Source organism: Chiloscyllium punctatum, chromosome 42, assembly GCF_047496795.1.
Source record: "Chiloscyllium punctatum isolate Juve2018m chromosome 42, sChiPun1.3, whole genome shotgun sequence".
Lineage (NCBI taxonomy): Eukaryota > Metazoa > Chordata > Chondrichthyes > Orectolobiformes > Hemiscylliidae > Chiloscyllium > Chiloscyllium punctatum.
The window spans coordinates 5,684,029-5,710,363 of NC_092780.1; the positions used below are offsets into that span (position 1 = coordinate 5,684,029).

The 26,335-nt window shown below is 41.1% G+C and overlaps 2 protein-coding genes across 4 annotated transcripts in view; both read right to left on the reverse strand.

Annotated features, from left to right (window-relative positions):
* The window catches only part of kpnb1 (karyopherin (importin) beta 1), a 44,319-nt gene extending 42,589 nt beyond the window's left edge, over positions 1 to 1,730 (reverse strand). For 2 of the 3 annotated variants that reach the window (XM_072561296.1, XM_072561294.1), the window contains exons 1-2: positions 291 to 626; positions 99 to 157 (exon numbers count right to left, since the gene is read on the reverse strand). In XM_072561296.1, coding sequence (XP_072417397.1) covers positions 99 to 157; positions 291 to 345 — 114 coding nt within the window. In that variant the 5' untranslated portion in view covers positions 346 to 626. Of the gene's footprint in view, positions 1 to 98; positions 158 to 290; positions 627 to 1,518 lie in introns of those variants that run through there. The other variant, XM_072561295.1, reaches the window with a different exon arrangement.
* Positions 1,731 to 19,691: 17,961 nt separating this feature from the next.
* The window catches only part of npepps (aminopeptidase puromycin sensitive), a 221,343-nt gene continuing 214,699 nt past the window's right edge, over positions 19,692 to 26,335 (reverse strand). The window contains exons 22-23 of the mRNA XM_072561298.1: positions 25,314 to 25,361; positions 19,692 to 20,867 (exon numbers count right to left, since the gene is read on the reverse strand). Coding sequence (XP_072417399.1) covers positions 20,715 to 20,867; positions 25,314 to 25,361 — 201 coding nt within the window. The 3' untranslated portion in view covers positions 19,692 to 20,714. The remainder of the gene's footprint in view (positions 20,868 to 25,313; positions 25,362 to 26,335) is intronic.

Here is a 26,335-nt window from a genome sequence, read left to right on the forward strand (position 1 = left end):
CACGCACGACATTTTTTTTTGTAAAACCGAAGATTTAGATCAAACCATCGCCCCCTTCGTCCATTCAAAAAAAAATTAAAACAGAATCCAATACTGACCAAATTCTCAACAGCCGCCTGTTCCAGAAACTTCTGCGCTGCTTCCAGCTCATTACGATCTGGGAAGGAAGGGGGGAGAAAGAGAGAGAAGGGCGGGCGGGAAAAAAAGGAATAGTTTAAAATAACACGGAAGAGAGAGAGAGAGAGAAAAAGAAAATAATACCCCCTTCCCCCCACCATCAGGCCCCTTACCTGGAGAGACGGTTTTCTCTAAAATTGTGATAAGCTCCATGTTAACGAATCTCATGTGGGAAACAACGAGGATTTTTCTCAGGCAGAAACGGCCATAAATGGTTCTGGGTCACTTAGATTCTGCTTCCTTTCAGAAAATATGATGTACACACACACGGCGGGGAAGGGGAGGGGGGGAAAAAAGAGGTTTAAAAAGAGCGATAGATAGATAAACGGAGGGGATTTATTATGGAGAGGTGTTATATTTTATTGGCTGTTTTCTCTTTCGCACTCGCTCCTTCAAAGAGCGCAAGCTTCTCTCACGCCTTCACCCGGCTCCGCAGCTGCGCAAAAGCCAAGTGCTGCCGGCGGCGGAGCGATATAGTACCGGCCGCGCGCGCGCGCCTCTCCCCTCCCCCCCCTCCTTTCCAGTCGCAAACCGCCGCTCCCCGTAATGCGCCTCCCCATTGGCCGAGCCACACGCGCAGTCGCCTCCGCCTGATTGGCTCGCCTATACGTCAGTCGCACGAAGCCGTCGCCAGGTGGCCAGACAGCACCACGCCCCCCACGTCCTGCTCTACTCACGCAATCAACCACTCTATCTAATGTGACCTCCCATTGGCCCGTGGATGCCCAGGCAATCCAACGCCCGATCGGATTGGCGGATGTCGCCAGGCGCAGCGCGAGCGCGCTTGTTCCGCTTTCCTACTGGCCCGCCACTACTTCCCGGCCCTATCTAATTCGGCTTTTCATTAGTCAGTAGCGCGGATATCCAACGCATTCCTCGATTGGTGGATGTCATCATATACCGCCAAACGGTTGTCTTAACTAACACGATCTCTCATTGGTTTGTGACTCCAGGGCCCGGTAGGCTATCCACTGCCATTTCTGATTGGTGGATGGGGGTTTGCCTCTAACCGTGCGTATCACAGCCCGTCAACGGCAGCTGGGCGTTATCTTACACGACCTCCGACTCGTCTTTCGCGTCAGTCAATGCCCGCTGCCGTTACATCCCTATTGCCTATCTAAATAGACTCCTGATTGGTTAAGCGCGTGCGCCAGTGGCCTGGGACGTTACAGCTCTTCACCGGCCGCCGCCTGATGTTATTCAAGGTGATCCCTGATTGGCTGAGCCCCCCTTGTCTTTGCTCTCGGCCGAATTTCGAATATTGCCCGCTCCGACCTTGAGGCTGTTTTCAGGGAGGGTTATCTCTCTCTCTCTCTCTCCCCAATCCCTTTTCTTACTTACCCCGCCCTGGGGCTGCCTCCAACCTTAATCCAACTTTACCGCCTGCCCTGAACTCCGGAGCATTTTCTCTGCGAATCAGACCGACCACTCCGGGGAGCGAATCGTAAAGAGTTTCTCCACGAAAGGTGTCCGGAAAAAATCGTTCTTTTTTTTCCCAGTACGCGTGGTTTACCTTCGCGGCCTAAGTTGACATAGGGTGCGGTTGACGAGTGTAAAATTTGAGGGCACTACTTTGAGGAGGCGGAGGGAGACGCGGCTGTTGTTGGTGAGTGAGGCGGTTCCAGTTTGTATTTCCCGCCGTTTCCAGGGAGGGGGCAGCAGCTTCTATTGACCATGGATCCCCAATACCAACGTAGAAATGTACAGCATAGAAACAGATCCTTTGGTCTTAACTTGTCCCTGCCTAAAAGATATTCTAACTTAATCTAGTCTCATTTGGCCCATATCCCTCCAAACCCTTCCTATTCATATACCCATCCTGATGTCATTTAAATGTAATTGTACCAGCCTCCACCACTTTTCTGGCAGCTCATTCCATACACACACCACCCTCTGTGTGAAAAAGTTGTCCCATAGATCCCTTTTATATCTTTCCCCTCTCACCTTAAACCTATGCCCTATAGTTTTGGACTCTCCCAATTCAGGGGGAAAAAAAACTTTGTCTATGTATCTTATCCATGTCTGTCATGCCCTTATAAACTGTATAAGGTCACCACCCCTCAGCCTCTGATGCTCCAGAGAAAATAGCCCCAGTCTATTCAGCCTCTCCCTATAGCTAAATTTCTCCAACCCTGGCAACATCCTTGTAAATCTCTTCTGAACCCTTTCAAATTTCACAAATCCTTCTGATAGGAAGGAGACCAGAACTACATGCAATATTCCAAACATGTATTGACCATGGCCACCGTTGCCAACCTCTGTCCAAAACAGATCTGCTCAGCAATGCTGCCTCCTGAAACCACAAATTATTGCAAACATTTCCTCCTATTAGCATCCTTTTTGAGCTGCTTCACAAGATGCCTTTAATGCTATAGTAGCAGAAGGAGAAGGACAGTGGAGGTGGATTCTTGTGATAACTTGTTCCCTTGATTCCCTTACTAATACATTCATGGCTGAGATGCAGGTTTTACTTCATGATCTTCCCTTACGTAAGGGGTTCAAATCTGTTCAAAATATTCTAGATGTGGTCAACTTGTACCGAATAGCTGCCTTTTTGTGCTGCGAATTTGTTTTAATGCCCTCATACAAGTGTAGTAGAAGTATAACTACATATGTGCCAACTCTTTAATTCAGCTATCCATCATTCTATGCAAAGATGGTGGCAGCAAGTCTAATAATACCTTATGGAATGAAATTAAATGAAGAAAAATATGGAGAATTAATTTAGTTGGAGAATTGTTAAAGAATTTGCATGACACAGTGGATCAAATGGCCTTCCTGTGTGCTGTATCATTCTATGATGCTAGTTGCTGCTACAAGTCATGACCCTGCTTTGGAGGATTTTTTAAAAAAACAACGCATTGAGATTTGAGTCACAAAAAAGCCTGGCTGATTTTCCCCTTCTCCTGACTGGAAGGGTGAAGCACTACACAAATGATTGAGTTTTTTCTTTCCCTTGTCTCATTCATTAGTTTCTAGATTTGTTACATTTTGGCACAACATTTCATAAAATTAATGAATTTGGCTCCAGTTGCAGAACTGCTGTGATATAGACGTATTGGGATCAGTGAATGGGATTCCTTTAAACAATCAGCTTCTTAAAAGCTAAAATGAATATATTTTTTCAGAGATGATTAAATTTACTGATGCCATGTTGGATTTGAGAAAATTTAAAAAAAGATTTATTGTAATACCATCCATTGACATTTTAACAACAAAAACAGAAATTGCTGGAAAAGCTCAGTAGGTCTGGCAGGATCTGTGGCAAGAAATCAGAGTTAACGTTGTGGGCTGAGTGACCCAAACCCAGGACAGTTTCTGATTAACAGCATCCGCAGTTCTTTTGGTTTTTATTTGACATTTTAACAGCACTTTTAATGCTGGTAGAACACCCCATGGCACTTCATAGGAGCATCATCAGACACGTTTGATGCTGAATCAAAGGGGATGCCAGACAGGTGATGAAAATCTTGGTATGTGTGTGGTAGATTTTAAGGCACTGGTTAGTGGAAATGGAATTCTTTAGCTTAAGATCTGCACAACTAGAGGCAATATTTGACAGTAACAAAAAACAGAAATTGTGCTGGGGCATCATTGAGACAAAGCAGAGTGAATGATTCTAGTCTGGTGACTTTTGTGTGCTGAAGAAATTTCACTGGATCTGAAACATCATAATAGTTGACCTGCAACATAAATACTCACTACAAGAGCAAGTGGTGTATTCTCCGGCAATTGACTCACCTCCTGAATCTTCAATTCTTTACATCACTTACAGAATACAAGTCAGGCATGTGATTAAATACTCTCCATGTGTCTAGTAATCTGTAGATTTCTGTATCCTTAACTCTTTCGTTCCAAGTTGTGAAATGCATTACATAGGTGCAACTCTTTCTTTTTGAAAATCTTTCTTCCTGTAACAGTATTGCTTTTTTTCAGAGTCTATCCTAAAACCTGGTGTGCTGGGCAATAAGGGCTCCATAGAGTGTCTGTTTACTGAGTAAAGAAGGAAGAATTACAAACAGTTACTACACAGAAGATGGCCAGTTAATGCATTATAATTGGTAGCTAGAAAAAAGCTGTCAATTGATTTTCTAGATTTTGGTCCATAGCCTTATAGGAACAGCACTTTAAGTGAATGACCAAATACTTTTTAAATGCAATGAGAATTTCTGCTCCCACCTTCCCAGGTCCAGTTATCATTCTTTAGGTGGAGGGGAAAAAACAGTCTTGTTAAACGGTGCAGCAGGCTTGAGGGGCTGAATGGCCAACTCCTGTTCCTATTTTTTATATTCTTATGATAAATTCCCCCCTAAGCTAAATCTATACCTAGTGTAATTAATTTCTAAAATATATAGTCCTCTTGATCGAGACTCTTCAATCTTACACACTTCAGTTAAATCTAACTTTGTAAATTGTTCACAGGGCATGGGTGTGTTCACTTATCCCTAATGGCCCTTGAGCAGATAATAGTGAGACACCTTGAACCATCAGTCATTGTTGTGTAGGTATTCTCACTACTGTTAGGGAGTTCCAGGATTTTGACGTGATGAAGCAATAGTCATATATCTCGAGGTCAAGATGGTGTTATAGAGTCATAGAGATGTACAGCATGGAAACAGACCCTTCGGTCCAACCTGTCCATGCTGACCAGATATCCCAACCCAATCTAGTCCCACCTGCCAGCACCCCGCCCATATCCCTTTAAACCCTTCCTATTTATATACCCATCCAGATACCTTTTAAATGTTATACTTGTATCAGCCTCCACCACTTCCTCTGGCAGCTCATTCCATAAACATTCCACTCTGTGTGAAAACGTTGTCCTTTAGTTCCTTTTTAATTTTTTCTCCTCTTGCCACAAAACCATTAATTCTAGTTCTGGACTCCCCCACCCCTGGGAAAAGACCTTCTTTATTTTCCCTATCCATGCCCCTCATGATTTTAAATTGTATAAGGTCACCCCTCAGCCTCTGATGCTCCAGGGAAAACAGCCCCAGCCTATTCAGCCTCTCCCTATAGCTCAAATCCTCCAAACCTGGCAAGATCTTTGTACATTTTTTCTGAACCCTTTCAAGTTTCACAACTTCCTTCTGATTGGACGGAGACCAAAATTGCACACGATATTCCAAAGATCATCTAACCAATGTCCTGTACAGCCACAACATGACCTCCCAACTCCGATACGCAATGCTCTGTCCAATAAAGCAAAGCATACCAAATTCACCACCCAATTTATCTGCGACTCCACTTTCAAGGAGCTATGAACCTGCACTCCAAGGTCTCTTTGTTCAGCAACACTCCCTCAGACCTTACCATTAAGTGTATAGGTCCTGCTCTGATTTGCCTTCCAAAATGCAGCACCTCACATTTATCTAAATTAAACTCCATCTGTCACTCCTCAGCCCATTGGCCCATCTGGTCAAGATCCTGTTGTACTGTGAGGTAACCTTCTTCACTGTCCATTGCACCTCCAATTTTGGTGTCATCTGCAGACTTACTAACTATACCTCCTATTTTCACATCCAAATCATTTATATAAATGACGAAAAGCAGTGGATCCAGCACCGATCCTTGTGGCTCACCACTGGTCACAGGTCTCCAGACTGAAAAGCTACCCTTCACCAACACCCTCTGTCTTCTACCTTCTTTCCAAATAGCTAGTTTTCCCTGAATTCCATGAGATCTAACTTTGCTAACTAGTGTACCATGAGGAAACTTGACGAACGCCTTACTGAAGTCCATTTAGATCATGTTCACTGCTTTGCCCTCATCAATCCTCTTTGTTACTTCCTCAAAAAACTCAATCAAATTTGTGAGATATCCCACACACACAGCCATGTTGACTAATCAGTTCTTGCCTTTCCAAATGTATGTAAATCCTGTCCCTCAGGACTCTCTTCCCCCCCCCCCCCCCCCCCATAACTTGCCCACCACTGACATCAGGCTCACTGGTCTATTGTTCCCTGGCTTTTCCTTACCACCCTTCTTAAATAGTGGCACCACATTAGCCAACCTCCAGTCTTGGGTATCTCACCAGTGACTATCGATGATACAAGTATCTCAGCACGGGGATCCAGCAATCACCTCCCTAGCTTCTCACAGAATTCTAGGCTACACCTGATCAGGTCCTGGTTTATTCACTTTTATCCATTTTCAGACATGCATCACCACCTCCTCTGTAATATAGACACTTTTCAAGATGTCACCATCTATTTCCCTACATTCTATATCTTCCATGTCCTTTTCCACAGTAAACACTGATTCAAAATACTCGTTTAGTACGTCTCCATCTCCTGTGATTTCACACTCGGGCTATCTTGCTGATCTTTGAGGGCCCTTATCCTCTCCCTAGTTGCCCTTTTGTCCTTTATATATTTATAAAATCCCTTTGGATTCTCCTTAATTCTGTTTGCCAAAGCTATCTCATGTCCCCTTTTTGCCCTCCTGATTTCCCTCTTAAGTAAACTCATACTGCCTTTAAGGATTCACTTGATCTATCCTGTCTATACCTGACATATGCTTCCTTCTTTTTCTTAACTAAAACCTCAATTTCTCTGGTCATCCAGCATTCCCTACCAGCCTTTCCTTTCACCCTAACGGGAACATACTGTCTCTGGTTTCTCGTTATCTAATTTCTGAAGGCTTCCCATTTTCCCGCTGTCCCTTTAACTGTGAACATCTGTCCCCAATCCACTTTTGAAAGTTCTTACCTAATACTGTCAAAGTTGGCCTTCCTCCAATTTAAGAAGTTCAACTTTTAGATCTGCTCTATCCTGTTCCATCACTATTTTAAAACAAACAGCATTATGGTCGCTAGCCCCAAAGTGCTCTCCCACTGACACCTCAGTCACCTGCCCTGCCTTTATTTCCCAACAGTAGGTCAAGTTTTGCACCTTCTCCAGTAGGTACATTCACATACGGAATCAGAAATTTTTGTTGTACACATTTAACAAATTCCTCTCCATCTAAACCCTTAACACTATGACAGCCCCAGTCTATGTATGGAAAGTTAAAATCCCCTACTATAACCACCCTGTTATTCTTACAGATAACAGAGATCTGCTTACAAATTTGTTTCTCAATTTCCCTCTGATATTAGGGGGTCTATCATACAATCTCAATAAGGTGATCATTCTTTTCCTATTTCTCAGTTCCACCCAAATAACATCCCCCAACGTATTCCCAAGAATATCCTCCCTAACTATAGCCGTAATGCTATCCCTGAACAAAAACACTACTCCCGCTCTTTTCTTGCTCCCCCCAATAGCATTTGTATCCTGGAATATTAAGCTGCCAGCCCTGTCTGCCCCTGAGCCATGTTTCTGTAGTTGCTGTGACATCCCAGTTCCATTCCTAACCATGCCCATCATCTGCCTCTCCTGTTAGGCCCCTTGCATTGAAATAAATGCAGTTTAATTCATCAGTCCTACCTTGTTCTATGGTTTGTTTCTGTCTGTCCTGATTGTTTGATTCGCACTTTGTCCCAGTTGTACCAGTCTCAGATTCATCTCTTTCCTCAATATTTACTAGGAAGGAAAGTTATAGTTCATGGCTCCTGATGTACTAGCTCATCTAGCCCTATACACTAGAAATTGTGGGTATGGGAGATCCTGTAGAAGAACTGGGGGAAATTCTTGGAGGTGGCACACACTGAAACCACTTTGGTTGGCACAGTAAGTATGGTGGATGGAATGCTACTATGCTTGGATTAGCTGAGCTGTACCTTTCTAAGCAAGTGGACAGTATTGGATCACACACCTGACTTTGTTATCTACAAAAAATTGGGGAGGTCAGGATATGAGTGAATAGCTGCAGAACATCCGTGACTTACTCTCATTACCAATACTTATGTGGTTGGTTCAGTTATGTTTCTAGTTCAGTGGAGTCTCTCTAGATGTTGATGGTGGAATATCGCAACAAAAGTGCATTTAAACAACATGGGGAGGTGATTACTGTTTCTCTTGTTAGAGATAGTTCAAAATAACACAGCGGCAGGTCATAGTCCAACAGGTTTATTTGGCAGTACTAGCTTTCAGAGTGTTGCTCCTTCTGCAAGTAGCTAGTGGGGCAGGATCATAGGATACAGAATTTACAGTAAAAGATCAGTGTGTCATGATGTGATGTATTGAACAAACCTAGATTGCTGTCAAGTCTTTAATCATTTAGAGTGGGGATGCAGGTTTCAATTGATTAATATGTAAATCCCAGAACTACTTTCAAGTCACAGTCCCGAGATAACCTCAGGTTTTATTAAAAAGAAAGTGACATCTCAGCTCAGACAAAGCATTAAAGGTGTGAGGTTAGAGTCTCTGTGTCCCAACCTTTAGTCAGTTTCAGAAGTAGGAATTTATAACGTCGCATTGGACTGACTGCTGAAGATTGAACTTGAAAGAACATTGACAAACCACGATGGTGATCAATGCAAAAATGAATCTGGGAGCTAATAATTATCTCAATATAAAAGTTTAGTTTTTACAATGTCCAGACTAGAAATGTCTGCAGATTATTAGAAGTTCAGAAAATTTAAGCTCTTGGTTTTGAGTAATTTGGAAAAAGATTCTGATATTCATATGAAAGAAGTGGGGAGAATCTGTTAAGTTGAATCGAAAGATCAGGTGCATAAGGATAATTTCTCCAGTTTTGAGTGTCTGCAATGGATAGTGTCAGCAAAACAAATGAAACTTTAACTGTATTTTATGGCTTTCAAACTGTATTCTATATTTATGTAATTGTTTTTTTTGTGTAATAAACTTCTTGTTGAAGAAACTCTGCTGCCTGTTTCAGTTAATGACCACCACATTAATGAAAGTTAAAAAAAATCTATTAAGCCAGGTTTCATCCTGAGATCTGATTTGCCAAGTAGGACCATCAACTGGGTTCAGGACAGAGGCTACTTGGGTATTAGGAAATGTCTAAAATGTTGTTCGTGGCTTGGAATATGTGAAGATATGGAGAAATTCTGGCAGACATGGCATTTCAGGTAATGAAAAAAAACACAAACCATCAAATAAACCTTCATCTTTAATTCTGATATCAGCTTTCAAAGCACTCTTTAACAGGACCCCTGCCCCTGCCTAAAAGTAATAGGCAGAATCAGTGGGAATTAATTAATAATCATGGTTGTTTGACAATCTGAATGGAGATAGATTGGGGAAGGAGGTGGTGCAATAACATCTGGGTGTCCTTGTACAATAGTTGTTGCAGGTAGGCATTCAGGTGCAGCAGATGGTAACAAAGGCAAATGGTACAATGGCCTTCATGCAGGAGAATCCACATACAGGAGCAAGGATATCTTGCTGCAATTGTAGAGGCCCTTGATGAGACCACATCTGGACTATTGTGTGCTGTTTTGGTTTCCTTATCTGAAGAAGGATGTTGTGGCAGTAGAGGGAGTGCAACAAAGATTTCTGGGATGGCACGACTGACATATGAATGGAGGATCAGTTAGGATTACATTCATTGGAGTTTCGAAGAAATGAGAAGGCGAAATGGGGGAGCTGGGGAAGAACCTTGTAGATACCTATAAAATTCTAGCTGGATTAGACAAACAGAGGAAGAATGCTCTTGACAATCTGTCAGTCCAGAACTAGGGGTAAGGATATGGGATCGGAGTGAGAGGAGGAAAACTTTCTTCAGAGAATGGCGGGCTGTGGAATTCTCTGCTGCAGCAAGTGGTTGAGGCTAAAAAAAAATTGAATGTTTTCAAGGAGTTATACATAGTTCTGAGAATTAGTCAAAGCATATGGGGTAAGTGGTAACAGGATACTGAGTTGGATGATCATCCATGATCTTATTGAACAGCAGAGTAGGCTGAAGGGCCTAAATAGCCTACTCCTGCTATTTTTCATGTTTCTATTTCGTGAGGAAGTACCTTTGGGAAAAATTACAATAAAAATAAGTGAAAACATTCGTCCATTTCTTTTTACAAGATATGGATGACCTAAAGAAATATAAGCAGATCAAAATGCACCATTAACGTTTCGATGACAAACCAGTAAGGTTATTCAAGGATCATGTAACTTTTTAAATCTATATCAATAATTTGAATGTGTTCAACAAACCTGGAAAGAACATTTACATACAACTTGAATGACTGATAAGTTACAATCAGCCAAATTGGTCATATGTTTGACTAAAACTAAATTTTTCAAATCAAAATGGAGTTATTTGACCACCCTGTGGAATAAGACCAAGTTGCATCGACCAAACCAAAAATAAGGGCCATCTTGGATTTTCTCCAATGCCAGACAAAATACAGAAATCTGTGATGCATTTGCATGCGTGAATTTAATCAAATTTTATTACTGTCGTGGCTCACCTAATGAATCTGTTTAAAGAAAGGCAAGAAATTTGACTAGACAAATTCAAAGGTCAGAGTACCTTTGATAAATGGAAAGTTGTGCTTACAACCAAACATGTTTTAGCAGCACCAAATTACGAGAAGCACTTTAAACTGGCTGTTGATGTCAGTATTGAGGCTCTACTGCTGCAGGAAGTGGAGATGGGGGTTAAACCGTTAGTTATTTTTCTAAGAAATTAAATGTGTCTAATATTTGATGTTGAAAAATTGAACACACTAAGCTGGTGGAGTATTTAACCTGCTTCCCTATACAATAATATTGTGGATAATCTGATTTTAACCTCAGATCTGCATGCCCACCTATCCTTGCTGCTAACCTTTCAACTACTCACTTAACAAGCATCTATCCACATTTGCTTTCCAATAATCAAAGACTTTTTCTAGGCAATTCAGGAGGAGAACTCCAAAGAATCATGACACTATACATGCATCGAAGAGGAAAGGGCTTATCAGCACTCAGAACTCCAAAATGAAACTAAGTTGACTGGAAATGTCTTTACACGCATTTAAATGAGACTTTTAAAAACCTGTCATCTTAAATAGTTAATTGCTTTAGGAAAGGAAAAAGTAAATTGGGCTGTTGCCTAGGAACAAAGTCTCCCATGACACAGTGAGAGTTTCCCTTTAGAAAGGGAGAACTATCCGTAAAGACAGTGAGCATACAGACGTTTTTCAAATTGAAGTGTGTCCTTTAGGGAGAAACATTCTGCAAGAGCAGCAGTGCATTTTAGTGGTTCCCCGAAGAGTCAGGGCAGAATAAAGCAAGTTCTGATGGGATTTAACGTCCCTAAGAAAAAATTCCAGAAACTGAAGGCTGTATAAGACGTCTTTAAGGAGCTTTATGAAAAGTGAGCTGTTAGCAGGCTAAGAGACTCAAAAAGATACATGAACTAAAGATGAAAACGTGAACAAAGAACTTTCAAATGAAGGGTCATCCTGATTCCACGGAGACTTGAATATCTGTGAAGTTGCTAAGGTAAAGGTAAAGGTAAAAATCTTTAGATGTAGGTTTGCTCGCTGAGTGGGAAGGTTTGTTTTCAGATGTTTCGTCACCATACTAGGTAACATCTTCAGTGAGCCTCTGGATGAAGCACTGGTTGTGTAGCCTGCTTTCTATTTATATGTTTGGGTTTCCTTGGGTTGATGTCATTTCTGTGGTGACATCATTTCCTGTTCTTTTTCTCAGGGGGTGGTAAATGGGATCCAAGTCAGTGTTGACTAACACCAAACACATCAACTTGAATTCCATTTACCACCCTCTGAGAAAAAGAACAGGAAATGATGTCACTACAGGAAATGACCTCACCAACCTAAAGAAACCCAAACATATAAATAGAAAGCAAACTACACCACCAGTGTTTCGTTCGGAGGCTTACTGAAAATGTTACTTAGTATGGTGATGAAACGTCTGAAAACAAACATCCAGAACCTCAACCTGAGCTACAAATCTTCTCAGAAGTCATTAAAATCTTTATTTTCAGTATTTGTAATAAGACCTTTTTAGTTAGCTCTTAATGTGATGAAGTACATTGAATATATTCACAAGGCTGCCAATCAAAAACAGGAATTGCTAGAAAACCTCAGCAGAGCTGGCAGCATCTGTGGAGAGAAAGCTTTTAATGTTTCAGGTCAAGTGACTCAGAACTGATTGTAGTTAGGAAATAGTTGGCTTGTGTGTGTGTATATATGTATGAATGAGAGGGGAGGAGGAAGTGATAGGTAGAGATGAAGCCCAGAGAGAACAACAGTTGGGCAGGTAAATGAATAGGTAAAGGTGTACTAGGGAAATCTGAAGCTGATAATTGGGACCATTAGTAGTTGACAGTGGGTTGGTTGTGGTAGCAGCCCATGTGATGTCAAGGTCTGGGGTTGGAAATAAGGAAATGGAAAAGTGTAAATTAAGGCCTTTAAATTATTGAGCTCAATATGGAGTCCTGAAGGTTGTAGGATCCCAAAACGAAAAATGAGGTGCTGTTCTCCACAGCTTCACTGGAGCACTGCAGCAAGACTGAGACAGAGATGTTCACCAGGGTACAGGAAGCTCAGGCTCATTTTTGCTAACAGAACATAGGTGTTCTCACGAAGTAGTCACCAGTCTGTGTTGTTTCCCCAATGTAGAGGACACCACTTAGTGAGTAGCAAATACAGTAGACTAGATTGAGTGATGTAAATCTCTGCTTTACCTGGATTAAGTAGGGAGGAAGTAACAGGCACGTGTTAAAGATTGTGTGATTACAAGGGAAGTTGCTGTAGGGTATAAAGTGTCGGGAGTGGAGTGGACTGGACTCAGGTGGCCCAGAGGAAATGATTCCTGCAGAAGGCTGACAAGGGAGGAGAGGGGAATGAGTGTCTTGTGGTGGAGTCATGTTGGACATGGCATTAAGGACAGCCAGTACTGGTGGGATATTAAGTGAGGATGAGGGGACTACAATGCTGTTGTGGGAGGAAAGAGATGGGGTGAGGGCCAAAACATGGGAGATGTGTCAGACATTGATAAGGGCCCCATGAAACACAGTGGTGGGTAATCCCTGGTTGAGGAAGGTGATGGATATTTTGGAGGCCTACTTGTCAAATCAGAACAGAAGCAGCTGAGACGGAGAAACTGGGAGCATGGAATAGATGCTTTACAGAAAGGGGAGTTGTGAAGATGCAGTCATGGTAATTGTGGGAGTTGGTGGGTTTGTAGTTAATGTTGGTGGTCAGCCTATCATCAGAAATGAAAATAGAGACGTTGAGGAGGGGAAGGAGGAATTAGAGATGGTCTAAGCATGTAGATGAGAGAAGGGTGAAAAGTGGAAGCAAAATTAATAAACTTTTCCAATTCGAATGAGAAAGGGAAGCAGCATAGATGATATAATTGATGTACCGGAGGAAGAGTTGTAGGTAGGAGCTGGGACAAAAAATAATCCACTTATCCCACAAAGAACTGACATAACGTGGCCCATGCAGGTACCTATGGGCACACCTTTGACTTGAAGAAAGAGAGAGGCATTAAAGTTGTTGTTGTTCAAAGTGAGAACTTTTCAGGCCTTTTCTCCAGGTAGAAGTGGACAGTCCTGCAAACAACCTGATGGGGGGACAGACCTATAAAAAGATTGCACATCCCTGGCGAAGAGGTGGTGGTTAGAGCCGGCACACTCAAAATTCTGAAACTGAAAGCATCAGAATCATGAATATAAGTGGGAAGGAACTGGACAAGAGGCAAAAAGAAGAGTCGAGGTAGGAAGAGATGAGTTCTGTGGGGAGGAGCAGGCGGAAACAATAAATCTGCAGGGCAGTCCTGTTTATGGAAGGTAGAAGCAGACTGCGTGGGGTTGGGCACTGAGCTTGGGGGGGGAGATCACCAGATGAAATGAGATTAGCCACTGATGTTCAGTGGTGGGATCATAATCCACGAGTAAGTTGAGAGAGCTTGCACTCAGCCCCCACAACTTAGCGGTCAGTAGGTCAGATAACAACAGTACCACCCACGGCACCAATTTTTGTTCTTGTTCCAGATTTAAAATACCCACAGTTCTTTGGCTCTTTTGTGACTAATGTTGTGACTGACCACCACATACCGAATTATAAAATGAAAACTTATAGTCTATCAAGCCAGGTTTCACTCTGGAGTCTGACGACTGGTGTTAGCTGGGATCATAGAGAGTTCCTTGATGTCAACCTCAAATCAAATGTTTGCTTTTTATAATGGGCAATCATTCTCTCCTTGTGTCTGGAATTCAGTTCCTTTGCTTATGTTTGGACCTAAGTTGTAATCAAAATCTGCAGCTGAATGGAGCTGTGGAATACAAAGTATTGGAGAGTTATGTTGTTGGCGGCAAGTGGCAATCGATAACACCTTTTTATAAAAGTCAGCTATTGGGATGGTAATTGGCCAAATTTGATTTGTCCTGCCTTTTGTAAACTGAATACACTTGGTCAATTGCTCAAATTCTCAATCAAAACGTTGGCTAATTCTTCCTCCCAAACCCCTCTACTCAAAAAAAAAGTTCTCAAAACTTTCCACATTCGTAAAACTCTCCACAACTGGTAATATTCTTAGAAATCTCATCTACATCTGTGATCATATCTTCCAATAATGGAGCACCAGAATCATTCCTGGCACTTTACCTGTGGCCTAACTAAACAGTTGAAATTTTAACTGGAAGGGAATGTAAGACAAGGGTAGATCTGGGCTCAATTACAATGACCCCATTACAAAGTAACCTACCTTCACACACTAAGGTGGTAGCTAGCCACGAACATAATCCAGTTCTGGAAGCGCGGCTAGTGCTTTTTAACAGCTTCCCTGGCAGGAGTGAAGTGAATTAGCATTTATTAAATTAGAAGATTTATCAACTAACCTCATTTTGCAATACTGGTTTTATGCCATGGGCATTCACTCACTTTTTTTTTGCAATGTTAGTAATCTTACTGACAGAATTAAGGTTAAAGTTTAACCATTACCACAGGTTCCTTTATAATCGACACAGCAAGTTGACAACCATTGTGTATAAGGAAGAACTCAAGAATTCTATCAAGTTAATTTCTGACAACTGTTTCTCCTTAAAAGCATAATGCACTACAAATTGTCAAATTCATAAAACCAAATGGATTGATATATTAAATATACAATTCAATTTATTCGCTGCAATTAGGGGGAACTAGCCATTTGGATACAGAACTGGCTCAAAGGTAGAAGACAGAGGGTGGTGGTGGAGGGTTGTTTTTCAGACTGGAGACCTGTGACCAGTGGAGTGCCACAAGGATTGGTGCTGGGTCCTCTACTTTTTGTCATTTACATAAATGATTTGGATGCGAGCATAAGAGGTACAATTAGTAAGTTTGCAGATGACACCAAAATTGGAGGTGTAATGGACAGCGAAGAGAGTTACCTCAGATTACAACAGGATCTGGACCAGATGGGCCAATGGGCTGAGAAGTGGCAGATGGAGTTTAATTCGAAGGGAAAGGAAATCTTAGCAGGACTTATACACTTAATGGTAAGGTCCTAGGGAGTGTTGCTGAACAAAGAGACCTTGGAGTGCAGGTTAATAGCTCCTTGAAAGTGAAGTCGCAGGTAGATAGGATAGTGAAGGCGGTGTTTGGTATGCTTTCCTTTATTGGTCAGAGTATTGAGTACAGGAGTTGGGAGGTCATGTTGCGGCTGTACAGGACATTGGTTAGGCCACTGTTGGAATACTGCATGCAATTCTGGTCTCCTTCCTATCGGAAAGATGTTGTGAAACTTGAAAGGGTTCAGAAAAGATTTACAAGGATGTTGCCAGGGTTGGAGGATTTGAGCTATAGGGAAAGGTTGACCAGGCTGGGGCTGTTTTCCCTGGAGCGTCGGAGGCGGAGGGGTGACCTTATAGAGGTTTACAAAATTATGAGGGACACAGATAGGATAAATAGACAAAGTGTTTTCCCTGGGGTCGGGGAGTCCAGAACTACAGGGCGTAGGTTTAGGGTGAGAGGGGAAAGATATAAAAAAAAGAGACCTAAGGGGTAACTTTTTCACGCAGAGGGTGGTACGTGTATGGAATGAGCTGCCAGAGGAAGTGGTGGAGGCCAGTACAATTGCAACATTTAAGAGGCATTTGGATAGGTATATGAATGGGCCGGGTGCTGGCAGATGGGACTAGATTGGGTTGGGATATCTGGTCGGCATGGACGGATTGGACCGAAGGGTCTGTTTCCATGCTGTACATCTCTATGACTATGAACATCTTGAACAATGGCCTTTACTTCATCTCATGATTAACTTTACATTGTGCTAGTATTTAGAATTAGATTTTGTTGTCAAATGTTCTCAAGTTTAAGAATACAAGAGTATAGTGACGTGTACGAAGTCATTATTCTCCGGTGCCATCTTGGTTACCAGAATGTATGAAAACACTAACTTAAAGTAGCAATACTATATACTTAACCAGAATTAGACTTCAGCATTCTATATGATCGCTCCCAGTTAATTTTTAAGTTTATCCATTGATCAAGTAAAATTGGTACAAGAGCACATGGCTACCATTTTGTGTACTATACTATCGTATGTCAGGCTAATTACAACAATGACAGGAGACATTGTGACTAGCACTTTAACAGACATGGCTATTCTGACGCAGATTGTTTTTACAAGACTTGTAAATTTCCCCCCATAATTGTTTCCCAATAGTTCAGCAAATTTAGGGAAAAGAGTAGTGACATTTGATCTCGGTGGGAGTGTAACAATTATCAACAAGGACCGCACCCAGGGTAGGGAAGAGAAAATCAGTATGGATTTGTTAGCTTAATAATTGTTGCCAGTGTGCAATAGAAGCAGTTTGCAGGAGTCAGCACATTAATTCACCATTGTAACCATAGTGCACTGGATAGATTACTGTCAAAAAAATCTCTTTAGATACTGATCAATGTTAAATTATACCAACCTTGGCTCCAAGGTAGGTAACAGAGGGTGGTGGTAGAACGTTACTTTTCAGACAGGAGGCCTGTGAGCAGTGCTGTGCCACAAGGAATAGTACTGGGTCCACTTTTTGTCATTTGTGTAAATGATTTGGATGTGAATACAGGAGGTATGGTTACTAAGTTTGCAGATGACACAAAAATTGGTAGTACAGTGGACAGTGAAGAAGGCTACCACATAATACAATGGGACATTGGTCAGATGAGCCGAGGAGTGGCAGATAGAGTCTAATTTAGATAAATGTGAGGTGCTACATTTTGGTGGACTAGTGTTTATACATTTAATGATTAAGATCCTGGGGATTGTTGCCAAAGATAGACCATAGGGTGCAAGTTTATAGTTCCTTGAAAGTGGAGTCACAGGGTGAAGGTGGCATCTGGTACACCTGCCTTTATTGGTCAGTGCACTGAGTATAGGAGCTGGGATGTCATGTGGCTGTAGTGGACATTGGTTAGGCCACTTTTGGAATAGCGTGCGCAAATCTGGTCTCCTTGCTTTAGGAAAGATATTGTGAAAATTGAAAGGGTTCAGAAAAGATTTACAAGAATATTGCCAAGGTTGGAGGGCTTGAGCTGTAGGGGGAGGCTGAATAGACTGGGGTTATTTTCCCTGGAGCATTGGAGGCTGAGGGGTGATCTTATAGAAATTTATAAAATCATATGGGGCATGGATAGGGTAATTAGACAAGGTCTTCTCCCATTGTAGGGGAATCCAAAACCAGAGGGCATAGATTTAAGGTGAAGGGGGCCAGAAGTTTTGAGGCACCTAAGGGGCAACTTTTTCATGTGTGCATATGGAATAAGCTTTCAGAGGAAGAGGAGGAGGCTGGTACAATTACAACATTTAAAAGGCATCTAAATGGAAACATGAATAGGAAAGGTTTAGATGAATAAGGGCCAAATGCTGGCAAATGGGACTAGATTAATTGAGTTTTGGTTGGTATGAACAAGTTGGACCAAAGGGTCTGTTTCTGTGTTGTACATCTTTATGATTCTAGGTGTAGCAAACCGCAGGTTTATGTAATTCACCAAAATAACACATTATGGAGTTAGAGAGTAATAGAGATGTACAGCATGAAAATTGGAGACTTTGGAAGTGCATTACAACAATGACAGCCCTTCAGAAGTATATAATTGACAAGTGAAGTCGTTTGCATGTTGTGGAGAATGCCCTATACATGCAAATTTGTTTTCTTTCATCCTGGAGTGGTAGTTGAGGTCTTAGCAGAAAACGAACTTCAAGATGAATACAGCAGGAACCAAGAGAGAAAGTGCAAGGTATAAATTGTAGGTGTACTTCAGGGGATGCATTCAACTGAATTGAATGGAATGATTCGTCACTTGTGTGCGTATATTTTTATACACAGTGACAAGTGTAATATGTTATCATGCTCTGGCACCATTATGACTTTTCGAAGATATTAAGGCTGAAATTAAGACTTAAAAAGAGTTCAACTTCCTCCCTCTTGTGCTCTTCTCGACATTGGGGGGTCTCCATAACTGGTTCTGAGCCTGCCAACACCCCTACAATACAGTCCATTCCAGGATAACCAATTCAGGCCTAAGGTAATTGTCCTCTTATAAAATACAAAGCTAATGGAGACCAGGTAAGGTAGAAAGGGGCTTAGCATCAACAAATAGATTGCAGCAGACAAGTATGTTTTGACTCTATGCGTGAAACATCACTATACTGCCAGTTCCCTTATGATTATTTTCATCCTGTGGAATATTACCATTTACTAAATGCCTCAAGTGTACACAACCTGTGCCAGATTTTTGACACAGCTTTCCAATTGGTCTTGCTTGCCCATAATCTGGCAAATTGCTCCTTCAAGCATGTAATCAATTCCCTTTGGAAAGCTGCTAATGCATCTTCTTCCATCATTCTTTTTGGCAATGCATTTCAAATCATCGTAATTGGTTGTGGAATGGAAATATTTCCCGTTGCCATAGACTCTTTTTGCCTTAAATCTGACTTTTCTAGTTACCTATGTTCTGTACTGGAAACCTCTCTATTTATTCTCATCATGATTTTGAACACCTCTATCAAATCACTTATGCTCTAAGAACATAAATCCCCACTTCTCTAGTCTTTCTCTCCAGAGAAACTGTAATCTATCATTGCTGATATAATGTTTGTAAACCTCACCTATCTCCTGTCCAATTTTAGGAAGAAGTGTTGTGCAAAGAATTGAACATAAATGCTGAGGCCTAACAGTGATTTACATAGGATTCGAGGATATCCCCTCTATTTTTGTATTAAGTGTTAACTAATAAAGAATCCAATATACTTGCTCATTTTCAAAACAGCCTTCCAACTTCATCCTGTTGCTTTCGATACACACTCAATTCTTCCACCGTTTCCCCACTTCTCCCCCCCTCCCAGCCGCCCGCCCCGCCCCCGCCCAATACCCAGCATTTTTCCCCATCAATTATAATCCTAGAAACACTGGAACTGATCCACAACTGCATTAAATTAATAAACAGATGTTTTCCAATATAAATAATTAACAAACTGCCATCCATACCTTCCTCAGTCCATAGATCAGATTAGTAACTGGTCCAGGCTACAGTGAAATGAAGGATTAGAATATATTACACATGATACGTAGTATGATCTGAATCTTAAAATTAAACCCTGGCTTTATTCACACCCAGACTTTGAATACATAACCACCATCTGATATCACAATGCACAGAAAAAGCAAGAGACATATCACTGACAATTCTTTTTTTTTTATTAACACCAACTGTATCTTAAAACAAAAAGCACAACGAGTATTTCAGGGAAGCAGTTTGACAATTAGTTCGATGACCTTCTCCAAATGAACTGAAGCCACACTAAATATTGGATTTATGTTAAAATGAGGTACAGTCCATTCCTCTGAATGCTTTATTTTGCAGGGTTAGTACATCTTGGCTCTCCCACTCTCAGGTTAAGTCTACCATTTACATCGTTTTTTCCCCACTCTCAACCCCCAACACCATCCCCCCCCTCCCCCCAGTTACATGCCAGTTTGAATCAGTTTTAAGGCTTTCACATATGGATATACGTAGCACAGGAATCAGGACTGACTTTTGTTACTATTCTCTAGTGGTGTTCCCAGGTAAGGGGGCTTTAACTCTTGTTTTCAAGTATTAAAGTTATATCTTTTCTTTAAAACAATTTATGTGCTAAATTGCAAATTAACAGTGAAAATGGCCCCGGGTATACACACCAAAAAAAAATCATGCATCCTATTCTCATAAAGGTCCCTAACCCATTTTCTTTTTAAAATGAAAGCTCTAATACTTTTTTCTTATTTATATCTCCTATTTTTATTCAATGTGGCTGCTACTGAGATGTTTCTTCCTCTTTATGAAGGACATCAACGGTTAAACTGAGGCCTAGAAATAATTAAATAAGAATTAACTCGCCTTGGCCAGAGAGGAGGGAAGGAATGACATTACCACAATATAACCAGCAGGCTTGCTTCAGTGTTCTAAGTTGTCACCAATCAAATGTCATATTAAGACTGCGTCTTGCCATGTCACTGTCTGTACACACAAGTCACTCCAAACAACACATTTCATATCAGCTGCCAGTAGCTTTCTGTTCTCTCTTTTTAAAATGAGGTATTAACTACATTCATTTTCAACCAAAGTTAATAGGTGACAGGCTCTGGCTGTGAAATATACTTTCAAACTCCCCTCCCCATGGCAAGGCAGTGGGGTGATGGTGGCTCAGGGGGTATTTTGATCACACTGTGGGGTGTGCCCCTCTACGTTGCATCAAAAATTGCTGGATGGCTTCTGCATCACGCTTTAGCCAGGCTCCGTTCAGCAGGACATTCTCACATGACTGTTGGATGGTCCGCTCTGCGGCAGGGGCAGGATGAGTCTCAAAAAAGCTCTGAAATTCAAGAGACAAGGTGATGAAAAAGATGGATCAACTTGAACAAAGACAATTTTCACTGGTGAAAAATTAAATCAGTACTGAGACCATCACTTGGTGGTTCACAAAATGGGTACAGTGTAGCTTTTATCTTAGCGCACCAATGCTCAAATTTTTGAAAGAGCTTCAAATTTACCACCAGTTTTCAATTGCAATAATTTGTGTTTTGGCACTGTAATTCCCAGAGGACAGGAATAGAGAGATTCTACCTTGTAATTCTTTTTTAGAAGAAACCATATTATCTAGCTGTATAGGACACTGGTTAGGCATGCAATTCTGGTCTCCTTCCTATCGGAAAGATGTTGTGAAACTTGAAAGGGTTCAGAAAAGATTTACAAGGATGTTGCCAGGGTTGGAGGATTTGAGCTATAGGGAGAGGCTGAACAGGCTGGGGGTGACCTTATAGAGGCTTACAAAATTATGAGGGGCATGGATAGGATAAATAGACAAAATCTTTTCCCTGGGGTCAGGAAGTCCAGAACTAGAGGGTGTAGATTCAGGGCGAGTGGGGAAAGATATAAAAGAGATCTAAGGGGCAACTTTTTCATGCAGAGAGTGGTAAGTGTATGGAATGAGCTGCCAGAGGAAGTGGTGGAGGCTAGTACAATTGCAACATTGAAGAGGCATTTGGATGGGTATATGAATAGGAAGGGTTTGGAGGGATATGGACCAGTTGCTGGCATGTGGTTGGCATGGACAGGTTGGACCGAAGGGTGTTTCCATGCTGTACATCTCTATGACTCTAGTTTATTTGTGTAATGGACTCAGGTCAGATTTCAAAATGGCTGCTATCAAATATCGAATGAGGAATTTGACTGCTTCCAGAAACGCTTAGCATTTAACAGGACAAAAGCAAATTCATCACCTCTTAGGATGTGACGCTTCTTTCATTGCATTAACATTTCAGCCAAGTAAACACAAGTGACTAGTAGACCAGACATTTAACTCAGCCAGCTCTGAACAACCGAAACAATCAAATAGTTGATGTAATGCCAATCACTCCACATTTATCCACTGCAAAGAAAAAGCAATGGTTTTTGACAATAGGACATAAAAATCCAAACCTGTTTGCTGAAAGTCTCAACTCAACGCCCTAACTGATATTAAAGCAAAATACTTTGGATGCTGGAAATTTAGAACAAGACAAAAACTCAGCAGGTCTTGCAGCATGTGTGGACACACAAACAACAGTTAATGTTAAGAGTTTGATACAATTCTTAAGTTCTGATGTATTAAGTTTTTCTAGCAATTTGTTTTTAAATGGTATGACTGAAATTGGTTTCTTTCATTCACCTTTAACTTTACAGCTTTGTCTGCGGTCAGTCTGTTAGTAACATCTGAAAGGTAATCAGCTCCAGGCTTAGCTAAATACCTGCCTCTTCTCTCAAAAGTCTGAATCCTGAAAAGAAACCTGTGGATCGCCTGCAAAGTAAACCAATTTCATGCTTACAACTATGACACCTTCATCAACAAGTCAATTGCACTGAACTCCTATAAAAGGTACTGGTGTATAATCAACTGAAAGATCCTCAGCTGCAACGACCTTACTGGCCTTTCTAATTCACATAAACTAGTTCTGATACAAGTTCACAGATGTACAGCATAGAAACAGACCCTTCAGTTCAACTCATCCATGCCGACCAGAAAGCCTAAATTAATCTATTCCCATTTGCCTGCATTTGGCCCTAACCTTCTAAACATTTCCATTCATGCACCTATCCAGATGACTTTTAAATCTTGTAATTGTACTAGCCTCCACTACTTCCTCTGGCAGCTCAATTCATACACGCACCACCATCTGCATGAAAGTTACCCCTCAGTTCCCTTTTAAATCTTTCCCCTCTCATCTTAAACCTATGCCCTCTAGTTTTGGACTCCCCTACGCTGGGGAAAAGACCTCGGCTGTTCACCCTATCCATGCCCCTCATGATTCTATCACCTTTGATCTTCTTTCTTTCTTGGATGCATGGATAACAATGTAGCTTGAACCATTCCTCTGTTTTCAAAGCACTGATAAACTTTCCTTTGGTTTAACCCTGAAGAATTTTGTGTGGGTCGTTTTTAAATTAAAAAGGATCGAGGTAAACACACCACTGCTTATTTTTAAAAAGGAAAAAAGTGATACAAAAATTAAAATAAACGTTTTAGGTATGGCTAAAACAGGAAGAATAATTTAGCTAATTTCTTTCTCTTGTCCGTGCCAGTAAATGTAGCTATGAGTTCGCTGCAAGATCTCTCAGACAGCATTGTCAATATGAGGTATTTGAAGCGATTGATATTTGGGTGGAAAATCTGGTGAGTAACAAAGTGCCTGTTCCTCCTCAATTAAACTGTCTGTAGTTGAAGCAGTCAAACAATCCAATCGCACTGGGTAAATCTATCCCATCATGGCTCAGCACCATCACACCTCACTGAGTTATTTTTAAGTTTAGATCAAAGTTAGTGGGTGATGTAAATGGAGAACCTACACTGTCCCAGGAGGGTGGGTCTGCAAATCTTCTCATTTCTGAATGTTCTGCAGACAGTAGAAATAGCAGAGAGTATTTGCAATTGTCGAATGTGGGACAGAAACACAGTCATCTGTTTTCATTTGATTTTTTGATTTTTGTTCTTTCCTTTCTAACATGGTGTTCAAAAAAATTGACCTGTCCTCTACTCAATTCTGCTCTCTCAGCAGAAAGACCCCGAGATAAGGAACTCAACATTGCCAAATCAAAATGAGGGCATTGCTTCAAAATGAGGAAAAGAAAATGAGGATTTCCAGAAAACCTGTATACTCTGGTTATTGATAGTAAATTGACCCGACTGAGGGATTCCACATCCTTAGGACATAATTTTTGAAAATCATACATAACATATTATGTTGCAGGTGATACATTTTAGTGCACACTGATAATTGGTGGCGGCTCCACCAAATGTTTCCTTACTTAAAATAAAGCCCTAGCTTTTCACATTGCAACTTGAGAAGTATCATTTATGGTATATCCTATTCCTGCACTTCTATTCTTTGGTTTGAGAGTAGCAGCGATCAGGTGCTGTTTATAATCATTTAAACACATTTACAGTGAGACTTAAAATATTTGACCCCCACGTAGCTTATTGAAACCTGCTGGATCAAGGGTATTAGTATCCAGTAAAAAAAACGTATATACTAACAATCAAAACATGAAATGGAGCATAATCAGAGTTACTATAATGGTCAGCGACAACACAGCTTTCTGCAGTCTGGTCAGCCTCTCACACTAATTGATTTATTTGCACATTGTGCTCAGAAATTTAGACAACTCTGTTCAGCTGCTGAGTCATTTTAAAAGTAGATTTTACACTAAAAGTTTTCTCAACAGAATTTTACACCAGCAAGAGAAACATTTCATGAAAACTGCCTGTGGGAAACTCTGTAAAAAAAAATCAATAAGCAATTGATGGAACCAATAATCACTTTCCAGTCTCAGTAATTCTCCTTCAGTTGAGACAATTAATTCCATTACAAGATAATGAGATAGCTGCAATTCGAAGCACCCTTTTACAACGGGTTAGAACTCTCAGTACATGAAACTAGATAGCAAACTGCACAAGGCTGTGATGATTGAACAGTAACTGCATGTTTTAATGCTTCACAGCAGCAAAAGCATTGATCAAATTATAGCAAATCTGTATACCACACCCTCTTCACCCACTTAATCCTTCACAATCACCTGCAGTTAATGGATGGAAGCAGAAACCCCTAAACTGTATAAGTCCTTCTCCCAAGCCATTTCTCATCCCTCTTCAGGTCAGTTTCTTTTAAATAAGAAGGTTTACAAATGGCAAATCTGCAATCTCATTGGCACACAGTCTTGGGTCCCATGGAAAATATTGAAACAATCCTGCATGTTGCCTACAAACAACAATGTAGCTTCCTGGCTATTTGCCTGCTAATACAGGCATGGTCTCAGAGTTTCCCCCATTACACAACTGACATAGTTACAAGGGCTCCCCCAACCCCACCCTTGGGATTTCAAATCCATTGCTTGGGGATCCATCCATGATTCACCAATGGATCACATTGTACTTCAGGGTGATACTGGCAGGCATGAGCATTCTCTAAGTTGCTAAAGTCAGGTCAGTCAGCAATGCTCTGGTTTTGCATTGGAATGAAGAGGAGACACCTAAAACGATGGCATACTATAGTCAAACTCACAGTAGGAAAACAGGAATGATGGTAACAAGCTGTTACTGTAATAGTATGCAACTAATTTTTCCATTTCATTCCTCTTTCCCCACCAAAGGTTCTACATTTGAGAATGATGAAACTGGCACAAAGCTGGTGAACATTAATGGTACTGGAATTGTGGAACATTTACAGCTAAGCCTAAAAACTGAAAAAAAAAAATTACATGTAAATAATTGAGAATTTACTTTTACCTTTATGTCAGCAGCCATCTTGTCACCAGCAAAACCTTCGACTGTTAGCTAAATTTGAGAGGTAAAAGATCAGTCAGTAAATAGATGACAAAATATCTTTCTATTCAAGAAAAAGGAATCAATATTTAGTAGAGATATTAATTTTGGTCTTTTATACTCTGGAGGTAACGCAAAAATCTAATCTTAATTTTATTAAAAGTGGTACAACCTTACAACTATCAGAATAACTTAATAGGGGAATTCTTCTGAGTAGTCTTCTGGAAATAGGGTAGTGTTAGCCATGGCTTAATTAGCAGCATTCTAAACTCAAGATGCTGTGGCTTTAATTACTATTCTAAAGACAAACATAACATCTAAGCTGATGCTCTAGTACAATGCTAACACAGTACTGCACTTTCACACTGACACGCAAGATCCTGTGTCATAATTTGAAGGAGAGTAGGGGAGCTTCCAAGCCAACTTCAATTTCTCGGCCAACAGCACTATAACAGACTATCACATCAGGGTGAAACCTGCAGCTCCTCCAATAACCCTCAACACTGGAGCCCCCCAAGGATGTGTTCTCAGCCACTGACAGTACTCCCTATATACCCACAACTGTGTAACCAAAATCCAAACAAATGCCAACAAGTTTGCTGATGACACCACTGTAGTCGGACACATATCAAACAATGAGTCAGAAAACGGAAAGGAGATGGAGGGCTTGGTGTCTTGGTACAAGATAACAACCTCTCAATGTCAGCAAAACAAAAGAACTGATCATTGACTTCAGAAAGAAAGGAGAACGCACCCCCGCTTAGCTTTATGTTGACTAATCCTCAATTAGAGTTACTTGCAACCATCACCAGTTTAGCTGCTGTACATGACAATCCTTTCTTAAAGTTTGGGAGAAGATTTGTAGCTCGTGTGCTTGTCGTGGTTCTGTTCGCCGAGCTGGGAATTTGTGTTGCAAACGTTTCGTCCCCTGTCCAGGTGACATCCTCAGTGCTTGGGAGTCTCCTGTGAAGCGCTTCTGTGATGTT